Source organism: Sciurus vulgaris (assembly GCF_902686455.1).
Source record: "Sciurus vulgaris genome assembly, chromosome: 8".
In the NCBI taxonomy this organism is placed as follows: Eukaryota; Metazoa; Chordata; class Mammalia; order Rodentia; family Sciuridae; genus Sciurus; species Sciurus vulgaris.
The window spans coordinates 98,229,118-98,253,309 of NC_136468.1; the positions used below are offsets into that span (position 1 = coordinate 98,229,118).

The 24,192-nt window shown below is 36.1% G+C and overlaps 1 protein-coding gene across 1 annotated transcript in view; it reads left to right on the forward strand.

Annotated features, from left to right (window-relative positions):
* The window catches only part of NME8 (NME/NM23 family member 8), a gene marked incomplete at its 5' end in the record, with an annotated part of 84,317 nt that overhangs the window by 19,053 nt on the left and 41,072 nt on the right, over window positions 1–24,192 (forward strand). Inside the window, one exon of the mRNA XM_079150394.1 lies at window positions 10,766–10,941. Coding sequence (XP_079006520.1) covers window positions 10,766–10,941 — 176 coding nt within the window. The remainder of the gene's footprint in view (window positions 1–10,765; window positions 10,942–24,192) is intronic.

Genomic DNA, 24,192 nt, shown 5'->3' on the forward strand with positions numbered 1-24,192 from the left:
CTCAGGTAATAAGTTTCCATTACATCAAACTTGGAGAAGCAACTGCTTCCAATTGTTCAATCTCCACATAACAGCATGAACAAAGTCAGCATTTTAATTGGCAGGATGGGAGTGAAATAGACTTGTAAACCTTGCTTTGGAAAAGTCTGCAGTATTTTCTTTCTAAATTTAGGGATCCCATTTACATTTGGCCTGTGTTTACCCTGAGCAGTAGCCACAAGCAGGCAGCATGGGATGGTGTGGAGCATGCTTTCCTTGCTCTTGTTTCTGTAGCTTATTCTGGAGGGAGGGCCTTACAGGTGCTATCACTTCCTTCTGATACTTTTTTTTTTCTAAATACTTGAACACAGGGGCACTTTAGTGCTGAGCTACATCCCCAGCCCTTTTTATTTTTTATGGTGAGACAGGTTCTTGCTAAGTTGCTGAGATGGCCTCCAACTTGCTATCCCCCTGCCTCAGCCTTCTGAGGCACAGGAATTGCAGGTGTGGCCACTTTGCCCAGCTCCCATCTGACATCTTTTAAGTAGATCCAGAACCTAAGAGATTAAGGACAAAACCTCTCATGAGTAATTTGCATATTTGTTCACTTGTACTTTTTACTACTCTCTTCCCCCTCTTAGAACCTCCTCACCTTCTCCTCTGGATAACAGGGGAGGGAGGGAGAGACAGAAGGGAAGTTAAAAGCAACACAATTGGACTGGGAATGATTGATGATACCTTCCATGAACATAAGCTATGTCCAGGACCAGCTAGGGCAGCAGAGCCCAGGGGCTTTTCCAGGTTGGTTATACCTGCAGAGACAAACACTCACAGCTTGTGAAACCATATGTTATGGGAAAACCTCCTCCATGCCAATGATGTAGTGCCTGCTTCAATGGCTGGCTGAGAGGAGGGAGGGAGAGCCAGAAGCATATAGCACAATCACCCACATTTTACATTCACATTCCAGATTCCTACTGGAGGGTTTTTTATACATGATTTACAGTATCTATGCACATGTCTATCTCCTTAATTGGCCATGTGTTAAGAAGTCAGAGGTCAATGTCATTTACTTGCTTTCCAGTATTCCTACAGATGAGGAAGGTGTGGTTCTGTTAGTCACACTGCCCAGGGTCATTCAAGTAGTTACTGGCAGAGTCTTTATGCATTCATTCACTCTTTCTGTTATGCCTCCATTCATTTATCTGATATTTACTAACATCCTACTTTATGCTATGTCCTGGAGATAAAAAGACAGGAAATAATTAGATGATCCCTGAGGTCCCTTTCAGCTTTATGAATCTTTATGACTGAGTGCAGTGGCATTTCCTATCTACAATAGTGGAAAGATGTTCTTCAATATACTGTCCAGTTATGTCCCAATAAATTCATCATAAGTTGAAAGTATCATAAATAGAAATGCATTTAACACACCCAACCTATCCAACATCACAGGACAGCCACACAGCCCACTGTAGAGTCTTAGTATTTCTTTGTGATCTTGTGGCCGACTGAGAGCTCACTGCTGCTGCCCAGCATCAAAAGAAATCCTACTGCATCTTGCTAGCTGGGAAAAGATCACAATTCAAAATAAGAAATGTGGTTTCTACTAAATGTGCATCAGTTTCTCACTGTCATAAAGTAAAAAAATTTATGAATTGAAGTATCCTTTGTCAGCAACCAACTCAATTATATTTCTCTGTCCATAGAAAGTATCTCTTCTATTCTTGGTGAGCTCTCTATTTGTTCTTATACATGTTATAGCTATAGAGAGCTAGGTTTTTTTTATTCTTTAGTGAAATTCTCTCTTAAATTAAAAGTAATAGACACCTTTCCTAAAACAATCTCTAACATGTTTCTGGAATGAGGGCAGCCCACATTGTGTACCATGACTCTCCATTCCTGTTGCCAGAGCTTTCTTGAGTCTCCGGAATCAAATGGAATTGCACTAATGAGCAGCTGAATACAGGTGAGGCCTGGAGTTCTGTTTAGGCCTCAACTGGAAAGAAGTTGGGGATGGTGTGGTGATCTCCACTGAGGGTTTGGGCAGTTCCTGAGCTCAGACTCAGGAGGCCTGAACCAAGGGACAGCACCAGGCCCCTAGTAGAACAAACAGACTCAGGGAAGGGTGATACTGTACTTCACAGGTTCTTCCTGAGCCCTGAAAAGACACTTGATGGAGTTGAGTAGAATTATTGAATTCCCTGCCCTGGAAATCCAAGGGGACTGCCATCTCTAATTGTTCTTGCAGAGGCATGATGATCTGCTGGCTTCTACGCACAAGATTGTGGCCTAGAGATTACTTTGCTATAAATCTTCCACCACTCTAACACACCAGAAACCAGACCTAATCCGCACTGAGTCAATTGAGAAAAATGACCAGTCACCTAAGGGAACCCAGCAGCCAGAGAAAGGAGGAGCTACATACAAATCACAAACAGGCACAGGGAAAGGACCTACTAGAGGCAGAAAAGTAGTAAAAATATATATAATAATAATAGTGCTCGAGATCCAAGTACTACATATATGTAAAAAAAGACTTCACATTTGAATTATGAAAATTGTGATTTCAACTATAAATTCAATTTAGAATCAGAAGGTATGATAGTTATTTGAGTCTTGAATTAATGACTTGGGACTCAGATACAAGAAATAGCTCAAAGTACAGGGGAAAAAAAGAAAGAAGAAATACTAAACTGACATCATGAGAGCAGAAATAAGCTATCTGGAGAATACCCTGGGGAACCAATATGCTAATAAGAGAAACTTTATGCAAAGAAGAAATAACAAATGGACAAACTGTAATCTAACAAATAATAGAAAAAACATCCTTTTCATTGAAGAAACACAAATACAGGAATATCCTGTGAGGAAACAGTGCACACTATTTTGAGATAGAATGAAGCACCAGTGGTACATTTTATGTTTAAAATGTGGAGTAGGTCATTTTCTTCACATTCCCCTCCTCTGTATGACAGAAATATTTTTAACTACTAATTATCGAATAAGTCATCAGCAATGCTAGAAAAGAAACTCAGACACTTAAATGACCTTTTATGGAATTTGTATAGATGAACATACAAATAAAAAATAAAAATTTCAATATTACAGAGCCCAAAGTGAAAAAAGGGATGAATTAATGCTGTTTAGATTTATTTAATGCTGTTTTTTAAAGAAAAAAAAAATTATGCCTGCCACGGAAATGAGTTTTTGTTTTTAAAAAGCATCAATTTTTGAAGATGTGTATGATATTTTCAATATTGAACTTTGTCCTGTAGTCATGTTTAATAGAAAGATATATGTAAAAGTCCCACTTTGGAATAAATTCCAGAAATGGAATTCCTGCCAACAGGTTTGTTGTTGAGGTTGATGTTTTCATGTACAATGTAGAGGATTTTTTTCTTTCTTTCTTTTTTTTTTTTTATGTAGTTCTGGGCTCTAACCCAGGGCTTCATGCATGCTGTAACTCTATTGAGTTATACCTCCCAGCTGCAGTAGAGGACATTTTCTTAAATTAAAAGATAGTAGTAAAAATGTGCAAACTTGAAGAGTACATAGATATTAATAAAATTCAACAAAAACTATAGGAATTGTTGAGGGTGTAGATGAAGAAAAGATTTTTCTTGTTTTAGAAGTATTTTATCACTAACATGATTAGAATTAAGGTGCATGGTGTGATAAAAGAAGACTATATTTTAGACCATTTTATTATGGGTTTACATTTTCCTTTGGACTTTCAGAGGTTTCCTTCTACCAGTTCCACACTTGGCAGAGACTGAGAAGAAGCTACTTATAAGGGAGAAATATCTGACTGGCATGGAAACCATCATCAGAATTCTGAGAAAAAGACTAAAATGTCTCCTCTATTCGACAAGTGGCCTGTACAACTTAGGTGTTCAGGGGCATGTTTAGGAATACATCACCTGTACCCCTCCCATGGAAAATATTTGAAGACCTAGTCAAACAAAAACTATAGGGAAAAAGAAGCAGAAGCGTTGTTATCAGTAAACCTTGGAATCTATGCACACACACATGTATACACATTGCATAATTTTTGATTATAGAAGGGCTAAAATGATGGACTCTTGAAGTAAATGCATGCTGACAGATTCTAAATTATCTCAACAAAACCTACAAGTTGCTGGGTGTGTGTGGCCAGATGGTTCAAAGGTCTCAGAGGGCAGAGGAAGGAGATGCAGAGGGCCACTGAGCATGTTGTAAGGTTCTTGTTTGAGTTTACAGAAAGGGGCCTGAATGAAGTGTGGAAGGTGGGAAATGGAGTGCTAGAGGCAAGAAATATTTGCAATGCTTGTATCTGACACTGGGAACAGGAAAAGATAGGTGCTATTAGTGCTTTGGATAACTACAGAACTTCCACGTTAACAAGGGAAAGATATGAAATGAACAGCAACTTGTTCAGACCAGCAAAATAAGGGAAAGAAAAACAAACCATAATTTAAAATAAACAGAGCATGTAAAGTAACATGGAAGGAATGAAGTCCAGACTAGGGCTATTAAACTAAATATGACAGGATTAATTCTTCCATTTAGTGCAGAGATAACCAGACTAAGGTAAATAGAAATCAATTAAAAACCATCCTAGTAATTATATAGATAAGAATCATCAATGGGTGTTAAGCAATTGTGAAAAACTATATGCATAGTTTCATATATTGTCCTCATCCATTACTTATTAATTACAAAGGGGAAATTGTCAGCTTTTCAGTGCAGAAAACAGGGATTGGTGGGATCACCTTAGCCATACAAATGTCACCAATAATGGTAAAAACTGATATCGTGTAACAGTTATCCATGACAAGGAAGGTCACATAACCACTTAGGTTGTACCCATCAGAGATTCAAAACCTGAATATAATTGCAAACTACTGGGTTATCCTATCTATAGTTTAGAGCAAGGGCAATCTCCAAAACAACTGGCCTGGACTCTTCAAAATATCAATATCATGAAACAAAAAAAGGCTGAGGACCTTTTTGTTCAAGATTAAAAGAGAATAAGAAGATAGGACAACTACATACAATGTGTGTTTCTGGAGTAGAAATTTCATTATTATAGTTAAGACAGTATTAGGAAATTGATGAAATTTTGAATACAGACTGTTTATGAGATAATGGATTTATATCAACGTTAAATTCCCTGAAGGGGAATGATTAGGTTATCTGCAGCTTACTCTCAAAGGTTCTGCCAAAGCTCACAGTCACAACCCAGCCCCTGGACTACAGACACACACAGATGGCTGGGATGAGAAAAATCAAGAAAGAGAACAGATGGGGCAAAGGTTAACAGCTGGTGAATAAGATGCTGAGTATAAATGCAAGTTCATCGTCCAAGGCTTGCAACTTTTTGGTCAACTTGAATTTTTTTCAAAATTAAAAATGTAAACAACCTCACTCATCTATCTATGTTCTGTTTAGAAAAAACGAAGAAAAATAAACATTAAAGGATATCAAAAAATAGCCAGGAACAATTTTAAAATTGATCATTAAAAGTGCTTCAATTTGTTAAAAAAAAAAAAAAAAAAGAAAATGATGGAGAAGGCAAAATTGGTGGAGATAAAGTGATCCAAAAAATTTAACTCAGCCAATGTAATTACTAAGTATAAAAGGATAAAAGAAACAGGAACGTAAGGAGAACTGGATAAAAATACCTGCTAGTAGATGAAAAGAGGTAATGACATCTAAGCACACACACAAAAAATACACATTCTATGAGCAATGTACAATAGAGGATCTTTAGTATATAAAGTATGAACTAGAACAACCTTACCTACTCCAAATAAATTTTCTCTGTTCACAAAATTTTAACAAAAAAAGTAATATTAATTTCTAATATACATACTTGCTGATCGTAACCTAATAAAATTGAAAATAAACAATAAAAAAAGACCAAAATGTCTATTTGAAAATATGAAGCTTGTTTCTAAATAATCCTTGATTCAAAGACAAAATTCAAAGGGAAATTAGAAACTATCTGGAAATCTCTTCATAGAAAAAAGTTTTTTTCTTAAAAACATTTTATCTTGAGCCATGCTTCTCCTACATAAAGTCAAACACAGATGAAGTTGTTCTAACTGATTTTTGGAGTAAATCAATCAAAAGCTGAACAAATACCAACTATGGATGTAATAGGGAAAGACATCTTTACGTGAAATTCAATTTTCGCGTTTTTTAATTAAATTCTGATTAATTTGAGAACATGTTATCAGTTAATGTTTTGGCATGGTTTTTAAACTTTAGTTTACAATAATTTTTAAATGATTTTATTGGTGTGTTACAGTTATTCATTAATAGTGAGGTTCATTTTGACATAATCATACATTCATGGAATATAATTTGTTCCACGTCAGTCCCTAGTACTTCCTTTGTCCCACCCCTTCTCTCCTTCCTCTTTTCTACTGGTTTTCCTTCTATTTATTTTATTTTAAAAAATATATTTAGTTGTAGATGAACACAATACCTTTATTTAATTTATTTATTTTTATGTAGTGCTGAGGATCGAACCCAGTGTCTCACATATGCTAGGCGAGCACTCCACCACTGAGCCACAATCCCAGTCCTATTTATTTTTTTATTGGTGCTTTGTAGGTAAATATAGGAGGATGACACATAATGGGGGGAGGGACGGGTTAGTGTTAGGGTTAGAGTTAGGGTTAGGGAGGGGGGCAAGTATGGAGGAAGGAAGGACTGTATAGAGGGTAAAGAGGGGTGGGAGGGGTGGGGGGAAGGGAAAAAATAACAGAATGAATCAAACAACATTACTCTATGTAAATTTATGATTACACAAATGGTATGCCTTTACACCATGTACAAACAGAGAAACAACATGTATCCCATTTGTTTACAATAAAAAAAATAATAATAAAAAAAAAAAGATGAATTCACTGTGGTGTACTCATATATGTACGTAGAAAAATTTGGGCATTTTCATTCTGCAGTTCTTCCCTTTTCCTGTCAGTAGATTCACTCAATTTGAGCTTGCTACTAGGTCCAATCTCTAACACCACATTGAGAAAAGATTAATCCCAGTAATTACAGCCACTTCAGAACAATGCCTTACACTAATAGATATTTTTTTAAAAAGCTCATTAACAATGTTCTCCAGCAGTTCACTAATCTGAGGTAAATTGGAGTAATTTTCTTGAATGGGTTGGGCAATCATATAATATGGAAAGTAAAAATTGTTTTTAAACTATATTTGGTTCTTCAGTCAGCTCCTTTCCCACTGCTTTTATTCTGCGCTGTGGAACAGTTGAGACTATTTTCCCTCCACCATTTTCTGGAAGTCGATTTATTTATGTATGTAGTTATGTTTGTTGGTCAGGTTTTGAAAATAGAGTGTTTTATGTCTGGGGTGTCAATTACTGTGCAGTTTGTTTATTCTCAGATCAGACCCTAAGGCTTTGATCTTGTTAGGGGAGCGTATGAAGAGCTTCACTGCAGGGTTTCACTCCTTTCTCGGCTGGAGGGCTCAGATACCCTCCTCTTTCTGAGAGTTACCAAACCAGTTCTGAGGGAAGGAGACTGGACTGTGTCAGCCTAGCCTCCAACCCTTTTTAGTCTTATAAGAGTTGACTCAGGGCTCACCAGAGTTGGTTTGATTTTAGTTAGCCTCAGTTCTTACCCCCCAACCTGAAGGATATGAAAAATAACAACCCCCAAGACAGGGAAATGACACCCTCCCCACCAAACTGTCTGACCCAGAGGAAGAGGGAAGAGGAAGGCAATAATTAATCCTCTCCCAATAAATCATTTCCCAGTAACAATAGGCCCCGGTGGGGGGGGGGGGGTAGGGAACAAACATTCATCCCTTCCAAACCACAATGGGTCCTGAAGGGAGGAGGCAGATACTGAATGCTGGACCCTGGACTTTCATCCTCTCCGGTCCCTGATGAGTCCCTGGAAGGAGAAAAGCAAATAGTGAAGCTCTAGGTAACAATGGGTTCCAGAGGAAGAAGATAAAACAGTGAACTCTGGCTGAGTTCTGAGCTTTCATCCCTTCCCAGTAACAATAAGTTTTGGACATTTTACAACTTTTTTCCTGATTGTCCAAACCAACACATTCTGCTTCAGTCTTCAATGATTGATTCACCCTCATTGTAACCTACTAAACTCAGAACCTTCTGTAACTGGCAGCCATTTTCTATTTAGAAAGTGTGCCCCTCCAGTGCCTGATTGATTGACTCTGCTACAGAATAAAGGAAAGTTTGCTGATCCTTTTGAGGTCTCCTTCCATCTCAGTTGTTTGTGCTTCCATCATGATGCCAAAGCCATTTTGGTTATTTTTGCTTACACATCCTGCATCCGCCAAGTGTCAGCGAGGAGCCTGGCTCCTCATCCCAGAAGTCAGATCACAGGTTTTGAGTAAAAGAGTTTTTGCTGTTCTTAGCTTTGTGGATTCAATTTGCCAGTTCTTTTTTTTTTTTTTTTTTTTTAGTTTGTTTTACCTAGTTGTACATGATAGTGGAATGCATTTATACATTTTGGTAGATCATACATAAATGGAATGTAATTTCTTATTTTCTGATTGTACATATTGTAGGATCACATAGATCAAGCAGTCATATATGTACATGAGGTAATAATGTCTGTTTCACTCTACTATCATTCCTTCCCCTTCACCCCTTCCCCTACCTTCACTCTCCTCTATCTAATATAAAGTAACTCTATTCTTCCCTATCCCCTCCTCCTTATTGTGAATTAGCTTCCACATATCAGAGAAAACATTTGACCTTTGGTTTTTTGGGTTTGGCTTATTTCACTTAGTATGATGTTCTCTAACTCCATCCATTTATCAGCAAATGCCAGAATTTCATTCTTCTTTAAAGCTGAGTAATATTCAATCATGTATATATACCACATTTTCTTTATCCATTCATCTATTGAAGGGCATCTAGGTTGGTTCCATAGTTCAGATATTGTGAATTGAGCTGCTATAAACTTTGATGTGGCTGCATCACTGTAGTATGCTGATTTTGTCCTTTGGGTGTAAACTGAGGAGTGGGATAAATAGATCAAATGGTGAAAATGCAAATCAAAACTATTCTAAGATTTCATCTCACTCCAATCAGAATGGCAATTATTAAGAATACAAGCAACAATAAATGTTGATGAGGATGTGGGGAGAAAGGTACACTCATACATTGCTAGTAGGAATGCAAAATGGTGTAACCATTATGGAAAGTAGCTGGTACTGTATTTATTCACTCTTGGGGAGATATTGTGACCCTGAAGACCTTATTCCATTTCCCAAAAGGCTAAACTATATGAATTTAAAGGATGTTTGTTTTAGTCATCTTTTTTTGCTGCTGTGGCTAAAAGACCTGACAAGAAAAAATTAGGGGAGGAAAAGTTTATATAGGGGTTCACGGTTTCAGAGTTCTCAGTCCATAGAAGGCCAGCTCCATTCCTTGGGACTTGTGGTGAGGCAGAACATCATGGTGGAAGAGTGTGACAGAGGGATCAGGAAGCAGAGAGGGCCTAAGCACAGCTCATCCAAAGCACACCCCAAAGGCATACCCCCAGTGATCCACCTCCTCCAGCCACACCCTACCCACCTTCAGTTACCACTGAGTTAATCTCATTAGGACATTAATTCACTGATTGGGTTAAGGCTCTCACAATCCAATCATTTCACCCCTGAAACTTCCTACATTGTCTCACACGTGCGCTTTTGGGGGACACCTCACATACAAGCCATAACCATGTTAAAAATATGGTTCATTAGGCATAAAGAAGTTGGGGTCTGAAGTCAAAAGTAAGGCTACAATATTCAAAGGGTGGGAGGAGAGGAAGTGGAAGCAAGGTAATGCCTGAGGGCCCTAAAAAGGGAAGAAATGAAGGAGTGGAAGAGAGAGAAGATATGTTGCTATTAGAGAATGGAGGAGAAGCGGAGTAATAAAGCAAGGAAACAAGAAGAGCAGAAGAAAATAACCCCCCCTTTCAACCAAAATTAAAAATAAAACAAAACACCAAATAAAAAAGTCACTACCTCTTAGAAAAACAGAATGAAATAGTAAAAGGCTAATAAAAGTAAAAGAAGTAATAAAATCGAAAAAGAAATAAAACCAGAAACATATGTATATTGTACAGACTTGAATCAATCAGCAAATATAACCAGAAAAAGCAAAATAATACTCATAATTAATAATAATAAAGGAAAAAAATAAAAAGAAAAAATCTTAATTAAAAATGCTTAAACTTTTCCACTGAGGTAGCTGAAGTCGAATATCTACATCCTATTCTAGACTGTCTTTCTTCCAGACTGCCCTTCTGTGCCTCATTTCTTGGGCTGTGTGCCCCTTAGAAGGAGCTAGTGCTGGGTGATATTAAACCCAACCTCCTTTTTTTGATTTTCATCTCGCCTCTTGCTAGAGAAGATTGGAAGTATAGCTGGTTGAGATGGCTCTCAGCTTCTCTGTTTGCCAGAACAGGGGGATGGAACTGGAAGTACATTCAATTGGGATTTTGATCAGGCATCTTAAATTGCTGCACTTCCTGGTTAGAAGTGTGTAGGGATCTATTTGGGAAATTCTGGGTGCTGAGTTCAAACTCTAAATTGAGCTTTGGACCCTTGTTTGGAGCAGGTATTCTGGAGTGATCCAATCCTTGCATCTCTATGGCTAGGTGCACGTCCACCTCAGCTGGGCATCTGGGTTTCTAGAGTCCTTGCTGAGTTCTACTTTCAGGGTGGAGTGACAGATCTCTCTATTCTACCATCTTCCTTCCTTTAGTTTATAACAATCTTAAATAATATTTTGCATTTCAACAGTTTACAAGAATATCTGGAACGACAACAGATATCTCAGTTTTGTGATATTGAAGATGATGCAACTAATGTTGCTAAGTTCCTTGATATCTTCTTTCCTGATTTTAAATTAATGAAAAGCAGGAACTTGGAAAGGACACTAGCCTTACTGCGACCAGATCTCGTTCAAGAAAGGAAAGGTAGGGAATCAGCATAAATTGTTTAAGTACTTTGTAGAAAGGATGACTATTCACTTACTAATTCTTAGTAATAATGAACAACACATTTTTTTAAGAGTTTGTGAAGAATTTTTTAACCTATGACTTGTCAAAGTTGATGTTACCATTGTAGGAATTACTGTGTAGGTGAGATTAGAAGCTTTCTTGTTTGAAATGCCTCAATTCAGAGTTTGGGTCAACCCTAATTAAGTGTGACTGGAGGGCTGGGCTGTAGCTCTGGGGGAGAAGGCTTGCCCAGCGTGTGGGAGGCCTAGGTTTCCCTTCCTAGCACTGAAAAAAAAAAAAAAAATGTTTGAACAGTGTGATTTGAATAAGATATTTTACCAAGTCTATTTCTTCATTTGTAAAATTCAGGAGATTAAAATGCAAAAGCATAAATTAAGTGCCCGGCATTTTAAGTACTAGTTATTTTTAACTTCATCCTACATTCACACAGCACAGTAAATACCACAGGATAAGAAGGTGGATTATACATTAATACTTAATTCATTTTTAACTTTATATAACTACTATACAGAAACATAATTAATATTGATCTTTTATTCCCGGATTTACTGAATTCAGTTCTAGGAGCTTTGATGTGGTTTGTTTGGGGATTTCTATGTAGAACTGGGTTTCTTAACCTTGGGTCCACTTACTTTTTCAGGTATTTCGGTGGGGTGGGAACTGTGACAGGGGTATTGTAAAGTGCTCCCCGGGATCCTTGGCCTTTTAATACCAGATGTTAACAGCATTCCTCAAAGCCCCAGATGTGACGACAACAAAATATCTCCATTGTCAAATGCTCCTCCAGGGACAGAATCTCTCTGACTGAGAACCATTGATGTGGACAGTGGTGTGATTGGCAAAGTGGTACACTTCACCCCTTGCTGTTGGTCCGTGTGGCTTTTATTCCCTCTGCTTGCCTCATTGGACCAGCAAACACTTCCTGTGTGCTGCTGAGGAGGAGCCACCTGGTCCCTAAGGAGTCAGCTCTTAACATTAAGCAGAGTATCAACTGCCCTTTTTCAGACTGGAAATTTCCACCCATTTCTCATCTGGGGAGAGTTGTAGGTTTTTTTGTTTGTTGCTGTTTTTTAATCTTGAATGGAATGACTGTTGTATTTGCTCAAGTATTTTTTTTTCTCTGCTTATTGATGTAATTGTGTACTTTTTCTTGGGCTTGACACTTTAATTTTTGAATATTGAACAGCTTTGCATTCTCCAGATAAATGCTACTTGTTGTCGTTGTGTAGAATCATTTTTACATATAACTGAATATGTCTTGCCTCTTCACTTTCTGAAATAGTGTGGCATTGGCCTTTTATCTTTCGTAAATGTTTATTAAAATATACCAGTTAAATTATCTGGGCCTGGAGTTTTCTTTGTTTCAAAGTTTGGTTTTTGTTTTCATTTTTGCCTTTCTACCCTTTTGAATCTTTTTAATTATGTGCATATTATTTTTAATAGACTATTTTTGGAATGGTTTAAGATTTATAGAAAAATTAACATAATACTATTTCCATATATCCATGTGTGCCCACTCCTAGTTTCTCCTGTTATTAACAACTTGTATTATTGTTCTACATTGTTATATTTATTGAACCCATATTATTACAATTTATTAACTAAAGTTCAAAGTTTACATTAATATTCACTCTTTGCTGTGTACATTTAAATGGTTAAGACAAATGTACAATGTCATGTGTCCCCATTACAGAATCAGAAAGAAGGAATTACTGTCCTAGAAATCCTGTGTTCACCTACTGATCCCTTCTCCCTCTCAACCCCTGGCAACTACCGATCTATTTTCTTTCTCTACCGTTTTTATTTTCCATAACGTGATACCACTGGAATCATATAGTATGTAGGTTCTTCAGACTGATTTCTTTCATGTAGCAATGTGCAGTTAGGGTTCCTTCATGTTTTTCTGACAGCTTGATAGCTCATTTTTTTTTTATTATTGAATAACTTTCCTTTGTATGGATATAACAAAGTCTGTTTATCAAATTACCTATCAAGGAATAGCTTACCTGCTTCTACTTTTTGATTATCATGAATAAAACAGCCTTAGACATTCATATACAGGTTTTTGTGTAGAATAAGCTTTCAACTTCATTGGGTACATAGCTAGGAGAATGATTATTGCATCATGTAGAAACTATGTTTAATCCACATAGCTTTGTAAGAAACTGCCAAAATGTGTTTTGAAATAACTGTTCTATTTCCATCCCCCCCCCCCCCCCCAGCAATGGGTAAGAGTTCCTGTTTTTCTGCATTCTTGTCAGCATTTGATATTGTCATTTTTGGGAGTTTATCTATACTATTAGGAACATAATGATATCTTACTGTTGTTTTTATTTACAATTCCCTAGTGACATATGAGGCCAAGAATTTTTTCATATGCTTACTGGTCATGTCTGTATCTTCGCCAAAGAAGATACAGGTCTTTCAAAATAACTAGAAAAGAGGACATTGAGTGTTTGACCACAAAGAAATGATGACTGTGATGGACATTTATTTATTTATTTCACAGAATCTTTTGCCCATTTCCTAATTGAGATGTTTGTTTCATTGGTGAGTGGTAAATATATTTTTATATCTTGAATACAAATTCTTTATCATGTATGTGTTTTGCAAATATGTTCTGCATTTATGTTTCTGTGATTTTTGCTATCTTAAAAGTTTTAATTTTCTAGAATGTCATATCATTGGAATCCTACGGTGTCTTTTATTGAAAAGTTTGTGTTTTTAATATAGTCCAACTTATTCTTTTTGGAGCATGATTTTTGTGTTGTATCTAAAAACTCATCAACAAACCCAGGATCATCTAGATTTTCTTCTACACTATTTGAAAAGAAAATCCATAGGTTTATTTTACATTTCAGTCTGTCATTCATTTGACTTAATTTTTTGAATAGTGTAAGATCTGTGTCCAGATTGATTGTCTTACATGTAGATGTCTAAGTGTCCTAGTCCTATTTATTGACAGACTACCCTTTCTCCATTTATGGCCTTTGCTCCTTTGTCACAAGTCAGGTAAGTATATAGTGTGGTTCTTTTTTCTGAACTTTCTATTCTGATTTCCATTTTAATTCATATGTGGCTTTGAGATGTACTTTGTATAATTTCTAGCCCTTTAAAAGTGTTAAGGTGTGTTTTATGACCAAGTATGCAGTGCATCTTCTTAAGTTCCTTTGAACTTAAGAAGAACATGTAGTTTGCTTCTGTAGGAAGAAATGTTCTATAAATATCAATTACATCAAGCTGATTGATGACTATCTCCTCACACTTTTTTTTTTTTTTGGCTTGCTGTATGATCATTCACTGATCAAAGGGCATTGAAGCATCCAATTGTAGTATGGGGTTTAACTATTTCTCTTGCAGTTTATCAGTTTTGGCCTCATATATTCATTGCTATTTTGTTAGGCACATGTACATTATGGATTGTTATGCCTTAGAGAATTGACCCTTTTATTATCTCTGATAATTTTCTTCATTCTGATTCATATAGCTACTCAGCTTTTTAGAAAATTAGTTTAGTATACACATATTGTTCTTTATTACTTTAGTTTTAAAATTATCTGTGTCTTTATATTAAAAGAGGGAGTCTTGTGAATCCACTTAAAATATATTTATTTGGGGTCTTTTAATAACACTCTGAAAATCTACTTTAAGTGACATATTAAAACCATTCACATTTAAAGTGATTATAAATATAGTTGGATTAATACATGCCATGTTTTCTATTCACTGCGATTCTTTCTATTTTTTTTCCCCTTTTAAAATATTCTCTTTTTCTGCCTTCTCTGATTTTGATTGAGCATTTTAAGGTTCTGGTTCTCTCTTCTCTCAGCATATTGCTGTGGACTGAATTGGACATCCCCAACACAAAGTTCATATGTTAAATGAGGCTTGTAAAGATGGGGTCTATGTAGAAAAGGAATAGATCAGCATTGCCTCCACAGCAAATTTTGTCAAGGTAAAGAGAGACATTGGAACTCTTGATTTTTGCTCCCCAGCCCCCAAAAGGCCATGTGAGAATGTAGGTAAAAGGTAGCTCTCTCCAAGCCAGGGAAGGGAGGCCTCACCAGAAACCTGACTTTCTGGTACATTTATCTTGGACTTCCAACTTTCAGAACTGTTAGAAAACAAATTTCCATTGTTTAATTCACCCAGTCTGTGGTATTTTATTATGGAAACCCAAGCTGACTAATACACATTAAGTGGTTGCCTTGCAATTTTCAATATATATTTATAACTAATCTAAGTCCACTTTCAAATAACATGTACTTTCTGGGTTGTGCAGGTACCTTATTACAGAGAATTATCATAGAGTGTTCCCAATTCTTTCATACTGGCCCTTTGATGCTGGAGATGATTCATTTCACTTAGCCATAAGCCATAATTGCCCCATTTAGGACATTAATGCTAATATTACTTTGAGCAAGTAGCTATCTATTAGCTGAGAGTGTAAGAAACAAAAGCTGTTATTCTACCTTCACCTTTGTTTCTCTGAAATTCCCCCTCTCTAACATTTGCTATTTTCCTTCTCCCTGAAGAACTTTCTCTAACTTTATTTTGCAAGTGAGGTCTCCTGATGATATAGTCCTTCACTTTATGGTTGTCTAAGTAAGTCTTTGTTCCTCCTTAGTTTATTTATTTATTTTTTTACTTGTTCTCTTTAGTTATACATGACAGTAGAACACATTTTGACATATCAAACATACATGGACTATAACTTCCCAGTCTTGTGGTTGTACATGATGTGGACTTACACTGGTTGTGTATTCATATATGAACACAGGAACGTTATGTCCCATTCTAGTGTTTTTTCCATTCCCATTCCCCCTCCCTTCCCTCCATTCCCCTGGTACAACCCGGTGAAACTCTACCCCACCACACACCTATGGTGAGTCAGCATCCACATATCAGAGAGAACATTTGGCTTTGGGTTTTTTGGTATTGGCTTATTTCACTTAGCATTATAACCTACAGTTGCATCCATATACTGACAAATGCCATAATTTCATTCTTCTTTATAGCTGATCAATATTTAATTGTGGATATATACCACATTTTCTTTATCCATTCATCTATTGAAGGGCACCTATGTTGCTTCCATAGCTTAGCAATTGTGAATTGAGCTGCTCTGAACATTGATGTGGCCACATCAGGATAGTATGCTGATTTAAGTCCTTTCGGTATATGCCTAGGAGTGGGATAATTGGGTCAAATGATGTTTCCTTTCCAAGTTTTCTGAGTCTCCATACTGCTTTCCAGAGTGGTTGCACCAACTTGCAGTCCCACCAGCAATGTATGACTGTACCTTTTCCCCCACATCATCTCCAACATTTATTGTTGCTCGTATCCTTGATAATTGTGATTCTGACTAGAGTGAGATGGAATCTCAGTGTAGTTTCGAATTTGCATTTCCCTAATAGCTAGTGATATTTAACATTTTTCATATATTTGTTGACCATTTATATTTCTTCACTGAAGTGTCTGTTCAGTTCCTTAGCCCATTTATTGATTGGGTCATTTGTTTTTTGGTGTTCAGTTTTTTGAGTTCTTCATATGTCCTGTAGATTAATGCTCTATCTGAGGTACAGGTGGCAAAAATTTTCTCTCATTCTGTAGACTCTCTTTTTTAAAATTTATTTATTTTAATTAAAAATCATAAATTTACATAGGGCAATGTTGTTTGATTCATTCTGTTATTTTTTTCTCTTCCCCCATCCCCTCCCACCCCTCTTTTCCCTCTATACATTCCTTTCTTCCTCCATTCTTACCACCCTCCTTATCCCTAACCCTAAACCTAACCCTAACCCTAACACTAACCCCTCCTACCCCCCCATATGTCCTCATCCGCTTATCAGCGAGATCATTCGTCCTTTAGTTTTTTGAGATTGGCTTATCTCACTTAGCATGATATACTCCAATTTCATCCATTTGCCTGCAAATGCCATAATTTTGTCATTCTTCATGGTGGAGTAATATTCCATTGTATGTATATGCCACAGTTTCTTTATCCAATCATCAACTGAAGGGCATCTAGGTTGGTTCCACAATCTGGCTATAGTGAATTGAGCAGCTATGAACATTGATGTGGCTGTATCTCTGTAGTATGCTGATTTTAAGTCCTTTGGGTAAAGGCCAAGGAGTGGGATAGCTGGGTCAAATGGTGGTTCCATTCCAAGCTTTCTGAGGAATCTCCATACTGCTTTCCACAGTGGCTGCACTAATTTGCAACCCCACCAGCAATGTATGAGTGTACCTTTTTCCCCACATCCTCGCCAACACCTATTGTTGCTTGTGTTCTTGATAATCGCCATTCTAATTGGGGTGAGATGAAATCTTAGTGTAGTTTTGGTTTGCATTTCTCTTATTACTAGAGATGTTGAACTTTTTTTCATATATCTGTTGATTGCTTGTACATCTTCTGTGAAGTATCTGTTCATTTCCTTAGCCCATTTGTTGATTGGATTATTTGTATTCTTTGTGTAGAGTTTTTTGAGTTTTTATAGATTCTGGAAATTAGCGCTCTATCTGAAGTATGAGTGGCAAAGATATTCTCCCACTGTGTAGGCTCTCTGTTCACATTACTGATATTTTCCTTTGCTGAGAGAAAGCTTTTTAGTTTGAATCTATCCCAGTGGTTGATTCTAGCTTTTATTTCTTGTGCTATGGGAGTCCTGTTAAGGAAGTCTGATCCTAAGCCAACAAGGTGAAGATTTGGACCTACTTTTTCTTCTATAAGATGCAGGGTCTCTGGTCTGTTTTCAAGATCCTTGATCCATTGTGAGTTGAGTTTTGCACAGGGAGAGAGATAGGGGTCTAATTTTATTTTGTTACATATGGATTTTCAGTTTCCCCAGCACCATATTTTGAAGAAGCTATCTTTTCTCCAATGTATGTTTACAGCACCTTTGTCTAGTATGAGATAACTGTATTTATGTGGGTTTGTCTCTGCATCTTATATTCTGTACCATTGGTCTTTATGTCTGTTTTTGTCCCAATATCATGTCATTTTTGTTACTATAACTCTGAAGTGTAGTTTAGGGTCTGGTATTATGATGCCTCTTGCTTTTCTTTTCTTCCTGAGGATTGCTTTGGCTATTCTGGGTCTCTTATTTTTCCAAATGAATTTCATGCCTGTTGTTTCTAATTCTATGAGGAATGTGATGGGAACCTTAATAGGAATTGCCTTAAATCTGTATAGTGTTTTTGGTAGTATGGCCGTTTTGACAATATTAATTCTGCCTGTCTTAGAACATGGGAGATCTTTCATCCTCTAATGTCTTTTTCAATTTCTTTTTTAGTGTTCTGTAGTTTTCATTGTAGAGGTCTTTCACCTCTTTTGTTAAGTTGATTTCCAAATATTTTATTTTCTTTGAGGCTATTGTGAATGGGACAAATTTCCTAATTTCTCTTTCAGTTGATTCATCACTGATGTATAGGAGCACAATTAATTTATGGATGTTAATTTTGTATCCTGCTACTTTGTTGAATTCATTTATTAATTCTAGATGTTTTCTGGTTGGGTTTTTGGGGTCTTCTGAATATAGAATCATGTAGTCAGCAAATAGGGATATTTTGAGTTCTTCTTTTCCTATTTGTATCACTTTAATTGTTTCTCCTTAGTTTTGAAAGATAATTTCACTGAATAAAGAATTCCTTGCTAGTGCATTTTGGGTTTCAGTACTTTGAATACCTTATTACCCTGTATCCTTACTTGCATTATCTCTAATGTGAAGTCCACTGTAGTCCACTGTAATTCTTACCCTGCCTTACTTACCTACCTTATGGGTAAGGTTTTTTTTTTTTTTTTAATGTTTCCTTCAGGATTTTTTTCTTATTTTATTTTTCTTAAGTTTGAAAAAAATGTTCATAAATATAAATGTTTTGATTTTTTTTATCATGCTCAGAGATCTATGAGCTCCTTGAATATGTTGTTTGGTGTCTCTCATTCATTTTGAAAAGTTCTGAGCCATTATAATTTGAACTATTTCTTCTGCTTTTTCTTCTGTTTCTGGAATTGCCATTATGTGTTTGTTACATCTTCATAACTGCCCTATAGTTCTTAGATAGCCTTCTCTATGTTTTGTTTGTTTTGTTCTATTTTTTACTCATTCTTTTTTTCTTTTTGCATTTCTGTTTGGTGAGTCTCCTTCAGTCTCACTGATTTATTTCCTTGGTTGTATCAGAAACTACTGATGAGTTCTTCAAAAACATTATTCATTTCCTTTATAGTATTTTTTGATTTATAGCATTTCCTTTTGATTCTCAGAGTTTCCATCTCTTTGCTTACATTGCTCATCTATATTTTCATGTCTGCTTTTTCCTTTGTAGCCCTAAACATATAAATCATAGTAATTTTGAATTCTCCGATCTGGCATTTCCAAAGTTTTGTCACATCTGAGTTTTTTTGTTTTTGTTTTTTTTCCCCAGACTGAGCTTTATCCTGATTTTTCCCCCCTTTGGTATATTTTTAATTTTTGTTGTTGTTGTTGAAAGTCAGACATTATGGAACAGGTAATAGGAACTGAGGCAGTTAGGCTTTTAGCATGAGGTTTTCTGTTAATCTGCTTAGGAGCTGACCTGTTTTAATGTTTTTTGTTGCTGTAGGTGCCGGAGGCTTCAATTTCTTTTAGTTTAATATCTTGTCCCTCAAGTTCCATGTCATGTTTGGGTTTCTTATAAGGAGTCTTCTTTAAATAGAGTTTGTTTCTTGTAACCCTCTCCATTACAATCCATGTTTATTGTACTGGTGTCCTGTTGATGTTCTGGTAAGGCGTTAGGAGGAGAAGCACCATGTATTCTTATGATTAAATCTAAGGTGGTAGCAGGCCTGAGTCCCTGGGCTGAGAAATTCAGAAGCAATACTTAGCCTTTGATTTTTTTTCCCTTTTGTGACACAGGAAGGCTGGAGAGGCTTCAGTTGTTTCCTTACCCTTTCCCTAGATCAGATCAGGCTGTGGTAAAGGAAATTCCTGTAAAAACTTGTTCTGGAAAATTCTGTGGATGTATTTCAAAATAGTTACCTTTCCCCGGGCGTTTTTAAGATTTTAAGCATTTTAAGATGCTTACTTTTCCCCTTCGTCCAGAGTACCCACACCATATATACTATGCTCCAGTTACTCACTTTGTAGCCATCTCAGTTATCAGATTGACTATTGCAGTGAGTATAGTACAGTGAGATTTCAAGAGCAAGATAGTCAACATTCACATAACTTTCATAACCATATATCATTACATTCAATTTTATTATTAGTTATTGTTTATCTCTCATTTTGCCTAGTTTATAAATTAAACTATATCATAGGTATGTATGTATAACATAGTACAAATAGGATTCAGTCCTATCCAAGGTTTCAGACATTCACTGGGAGTGTTGGAACATATCTTCCAAGGAAAGAAGGGACTATTGTAGTAGCAAAAATGGAAAAAACACGTCTTTGTCATTATTTTTATCTCCTTTGGGACTAGTGAAGCCCTTCTCTCCATTTTGAGCCTAGCTTGTCAGGATAATTTCCATTATCATTTAAAGTATCTTTTCTTCTAGTCAATGAGCCTAGAATATAGTCTTTAAAACTATATTTTGAAAACCTCTTAAATGCTGTGTTTATGCCATTTATATTAAATGTCATTTTGATAAACTTTGGAAATTTATTGTTTTATCTGCCTTCTTTAGGAATTTAAGTATTTTTTAGCATTCCAATGTAATTTGTCCATTGGTTTTTTAACTATACATACTTTGAATATTTCTTTTAATGGTTGCTCTATGGATTACATACAATACAACTTTAAAACTACTTAGGGATAATATCTAACCACTGAAAAATGAAATATATTTACCTTAAAACCATATATGTCTTTTTATCTTTTCCTCTCTATGGAAATTGCCATGAATATCACATCTATATATATCGAATACTCCACCAAACTATATTGTAATTTTTTTAGCCTCAAAAATATTCTATAGGACTTAACAGTGGGACTTTTTTATGTTCACCCTGATAATTACCCTTTCTTTCTCTCCCTCCTTTTATCCCTTCCTTCCTTCCTTCCTTCCTTCCTTCCTTCCTTCCTTCCTTCCTTCCTTCCTTCCTTCCTTCCTTCTTCTGTATTGCTTGATGTCATTTCTCTTCTACCTGAAGAACTTGAGCATTTCTTTTAGAGCAGATCTGCTGACATCAGTTATCTTTCATCTAAGGATGTCTTTACTTCACCTTCCCTCCTGAAAGATATTTGTACTGACATAGCATTCTAGGTTGACAGTTCTCCTCTTTCAGTATGCTGAAAATGCTGTGCCATTGCCTCTGGCCTCACTGGTTCTACTGAGAAATCCACAATCATTCCAAGCATTGTTTCCTTATATGTAATGTGCTCCTTTTTTGTTTTCTAAGTTGGCCAAGATTGGTTGCTTTTAAGATCTTTTTCTTTGTTTCGGGTTTTCAGCAATTATATTACCACGCATCTGAGCATACTTTTCTTTGAGTTTGGGGGTTCACTGAGCTTCTTGAGTCTATAAATTATGTCTTTTGCAATATTTAGGGCATTTTCCCCTGCCATTGCTTATTCAAATATTTTCTTTCTGTGTCAACTTTTTCTTCAGTTCATATGGGTTTCAAAAGATATACAACTTAGATTTTTTTGATGTTGTCTCATAAGTTCCTGAGGCTTTGCTCACTATCTTTTCTCCATTGCATATTTTTGGCCCCTTTGTCTAGTATGAGAAAATTGTATTTATTTGGGTTTGTGTCCATGTCCTCTATTCTGTTCCATTGATCTACCTGTCAATTTTGGTGCCAATACCATGCTGCTTTTGTTACTATTGCTTTGTAGTATAGTTGAAGTTCTGGTAATGCAATACCCCCTGTTTCATTCTTCCTGCTAAGGATTGCTTTAGCTATTCTGGGTTTCTTATTCTTCCAGATGAATTTCATGATTGCTTGCTCTATTTCTGTGAGGTACATCATTGGGATTTTAATTGGAATTGCATTGAATCTGTATAGCACTTTAGGTAGTATGGCCATTTTGACAATATTAATTCTGCCTATCCAAGAACATGGGAGATCTTTCCATCTTCTAAGGTCTTCCTTAATTTCTTTCTTCAGTGTTTTGTAGTTTTCATTGTAGAGATCTTTTACCTCTTTGGTTACATTGATGCCCAAGTATTTTTTTTTTTTTTTGAGGCTATTGCAAATGGAGTTGTTTTCCTCATTTCCCTTTCAGCTGTTTTGTCGCTTGCATGTAAAAATGCTGTAGATTTATATGTGTTGATTTTATACTGCTATTTTTTTTATTTTTTTTGCCTGCTATTTTGCTGAATTCATTGATGAGGTCTAGAAGTTTTCTGGAGGAGGTTTTTGGATCCTCTAAATATAGAATCATGTCATCTGCTAATAGTGACAGCTTAATTTCCTCTTTTCCTATTCGTATCCCTTTAATTTCTTTAGTCTGCCTAATTGCTCTGGCTAGAGTTTCGAGGACAATGTTGAATAGAAGTGGTGAAAAAGGACATCCCTGTCTTGTTCCTGTTTTTAAAGGGAATGATTTCAGTTTTTCTCCATTAAGAATGATGTTGGCCATGGGCTTAGCATAAATAGCCTTTACAATGTTCAGGTATGTTCCTACTATCCCTATTTTTTCTAGTGTTTTGAGCATGAAGGGGTGTTGTATTTTGTCAAATGCTTTTTCTGTGTCAGTTGAAATAACCATATGATTCTTATCCTTAAGTCTGTTGACATGATGGATTACGTTTATTGATTTACAAATGTTGAACCATCCTTGCATTCCAGGAATGAACCCCATTTGATCGTGGTGCACAATTTTCTTAATATGTTTTTGGATACGGTTTGCCAATATTTTGTTAAGGATCTTAGCATCTATATTCATCAAGGATATTGGTCTAAAATTTTCTTTCCATGATGTGTCTTTTCCTGGTTCGGGTATGAGGGTGATATTAGCTTCATAGAATGAGTTTGGTAGGGTACCCCCCTTTTCTATTTCCTGGAATACTTTGAGACGTATTGGAATGAGTTCTTCTTTGAAGGTCTTGTAGAACTCGGCTGAGAATCCATCTGGTCCTGGGTTTTTCTTGGATGGTAGATTTTTAATGGCTTCTTCTATTTCATTGCTTGATATTGATCTGTTTAAATGGTGTATGTCCTCCTGGTTCAGTTTGGGAGGAGCATATGTCTATAGAAATTTGTCAATATCTTCGGTAGTTTCTATTTTGTTGGAATACAGATTTTCAAAGTAGCTTCTCATTATGTTCTGTATCTCAGTGGTGTCTGTCGTGATATTTCCTTTTGCATCATGTATTTTAGTAATCTGAGTCTTCTTGCTCCTTCTCTTTGTTAGTGTGACTAAGGGTTTATCTATTTTGTTTACTTTCTCAAAGAACCAACTTTTTGTTATGTCAATTTTTTGAATAGTTTCTTTTGTTTCAATTTCATTGATTTCAGCTCTGATTTTAATTATTTCCTGTCTTCTACTACTTTTGCTGTTATTCTGTTCTTCTTTTTCTAGGGCTTTGAGCTGTAATGTTAGGTCATTTAATTGTTGACTTTTCATTCTTTTCTGGAATGCACTCCATGCAATGAATTTTCCTCTTAGTTCCGCCTTCATAGTTTCCCAGAGATTTTGATATGTTGTATCATCATTCTCATTGACCTCTAAGAATTTTTTAATCTCCTCCCTGATGTTTTTTGTTATCCATGTTTCATTCAATAGCATATTATTTAGTCTCCAAGTGTTGGAGTAATTTCCTTTTTTAATTTTGTCATTGATTTCTACTCTCAGTCCATTATGATCTGATAGAACACAAGGCAGTATCTCTATTTTTTTGCATTTCCTAAGGGCTGCTTTGTGGCATAACACATGTTGTATTTTCTAGAAGGTTCCATGTGCTGCTGAGAAGAAAGTGTATCCGCTCGTTGATGGATGGAATATTCTATATATGTCTATTAAGTCTAGGTTATTGATTGTGTTATTGAGTTCTATGGTTTCTTTGGTTGGATTTTGTTTGGAAGATCTATCTAGTGGTGACAGCAGTGTGTTAAAGTTGCCCAGAATTATTGTGGTGTGGTCTATGTGATTCTTGAAATTAAGAAGGATTTGTTTGGTGTACAGGGATGCACCATTGTTTGGGGCATAAATATTTACTATCTTTATGTCTTCCTGATTTATGGTTCCCTTAAGCAGTATGAAATGTCCTTCTTTATC